Source organism: Lottia gigantea (assembly GCF_000327385.1).
Source record: "Lottia gigantea unplaced genomic scaffold LOTGIsca_52, whole genome shotgun sequence".
Classification (NCBI taxonomy): Eukaryota; Metazoa; Mollusca; class Gastropoda; family Lottiidae; genus Lottia; species Lottia gigantea.
The window spans coordinates 654,455-655,633 of NW_008709781.1; the positions used below are offsets into that span (position 1 = coordinate 654,455).

Here is a 1,179-nt window from a genome sequence, read left to right on the forward strand (position 1 = left end):
CATCTTACATACGGTCGTATCGAGTTATTCAATGCATCAGTATTATAAATTTTCTTACAAATAAATTGCCTCGTAAATGGCAAGTGAAGCAACCCACAAAAGTTTCATTTCAAGATCTGCATTGAATCAATGTTTGATGAAACTCGGATACATCAGGGGCGGTAATCAAATCGTAATATATAACCTATGATTCATTATAAACCATAGATTTCTCCTTAGTGTTGTCACAAAAATACAAAATAAATTATTGTTACATCTGTTTCTAACTTTTGGTACATTTTAATCGATGTATTAACATAGAGAATTGGTATATTCTATACTTAACCATACCACTATTGAAGACCAAGCTAGAGTTGTTTCTTTTTCTTCGTTTATAATTGGAAAAGAATGACAGTTCCTACCAGCACCATTCCAATTATATGATACAGGACTGTTTTCTCGGCTGCACTTATTACTATAATAAATATATTTGAAGATTTAAGAGTTTTAAGCTCTGAAGTATTCTTTAAACAATTAGAATTAATATTTTTATTTACCTAGTCATGTAACTCAATCTCAAAGTTGTATGGTATAATATTGGAAACTATATGTCCATTAAAATAACAGGCAAAATATGTTTACTAACAAAGGTAATCAAGCGATGTCAGTGTAGAAACTAAGATCTGACGGGCCCCCCTCCCAAGAAAAACATAAGAGAAAGCATGAGAGCATAATTTAAAAAACAATTGTCAGGGGAGGACCACTTATCTAATTGAGCCACTGGCTATGCAGTGTGAAATATGGAATAATTTGTCAGGACAGCAGCAGAGGCCTATTCATTTGCGATTTCTAAATATCTTTAACCTGAACATCTCAGTATGTAATAGTCGGAAAAGAACATGTTTATACAGCCGAAATGAGAAACATAAAACATTATTTCAGTTCTGTACACTGTACACAATTTTCCATGAACCTCAAGGTTATCGAGCAATGCAAATAATATAATGCCAAACTTTTTTAACGTTAACATGAATATGTAAATTACACAGTATTTGATTTAAAAGAAATTCGAAGGAAATAAATACTGATAATTCAAATAAGAAAATAAATTTTGTAATTAATCGTATTATACTTACCAAACTTCAGATTGCACTTTGATTTATCCTGGATAACTAATGAAAGTTCAGGACTATCTTGACA

The 1,179-nt window shown here is 31.0% G+C and overlaps 1 protein-coding gene across 1 annotated transcript in view; it reads right to left on the minus strand.

The window, feature by feature from the left end:
- Positions 1-371: 371 nt before the first annotated feature.
- The window catches only part of LOTGIDRAFT_165560 (hypothetical protein), a gene marked incomplete at both ends in the record, with an annotated part of 3,206 nt that continues 2,398 nt past the window's right edge, over positions 372-1,179 (minus strand). The window contains one exon of the mRNA XM_009062596.1: positions 372-454. Within this exon, the coding sequence (XP_009060844.1) occupies positions 372-454 (83 nt within the window). The remainder of the gene's footprint in view (positions 455-1,179) is intronic.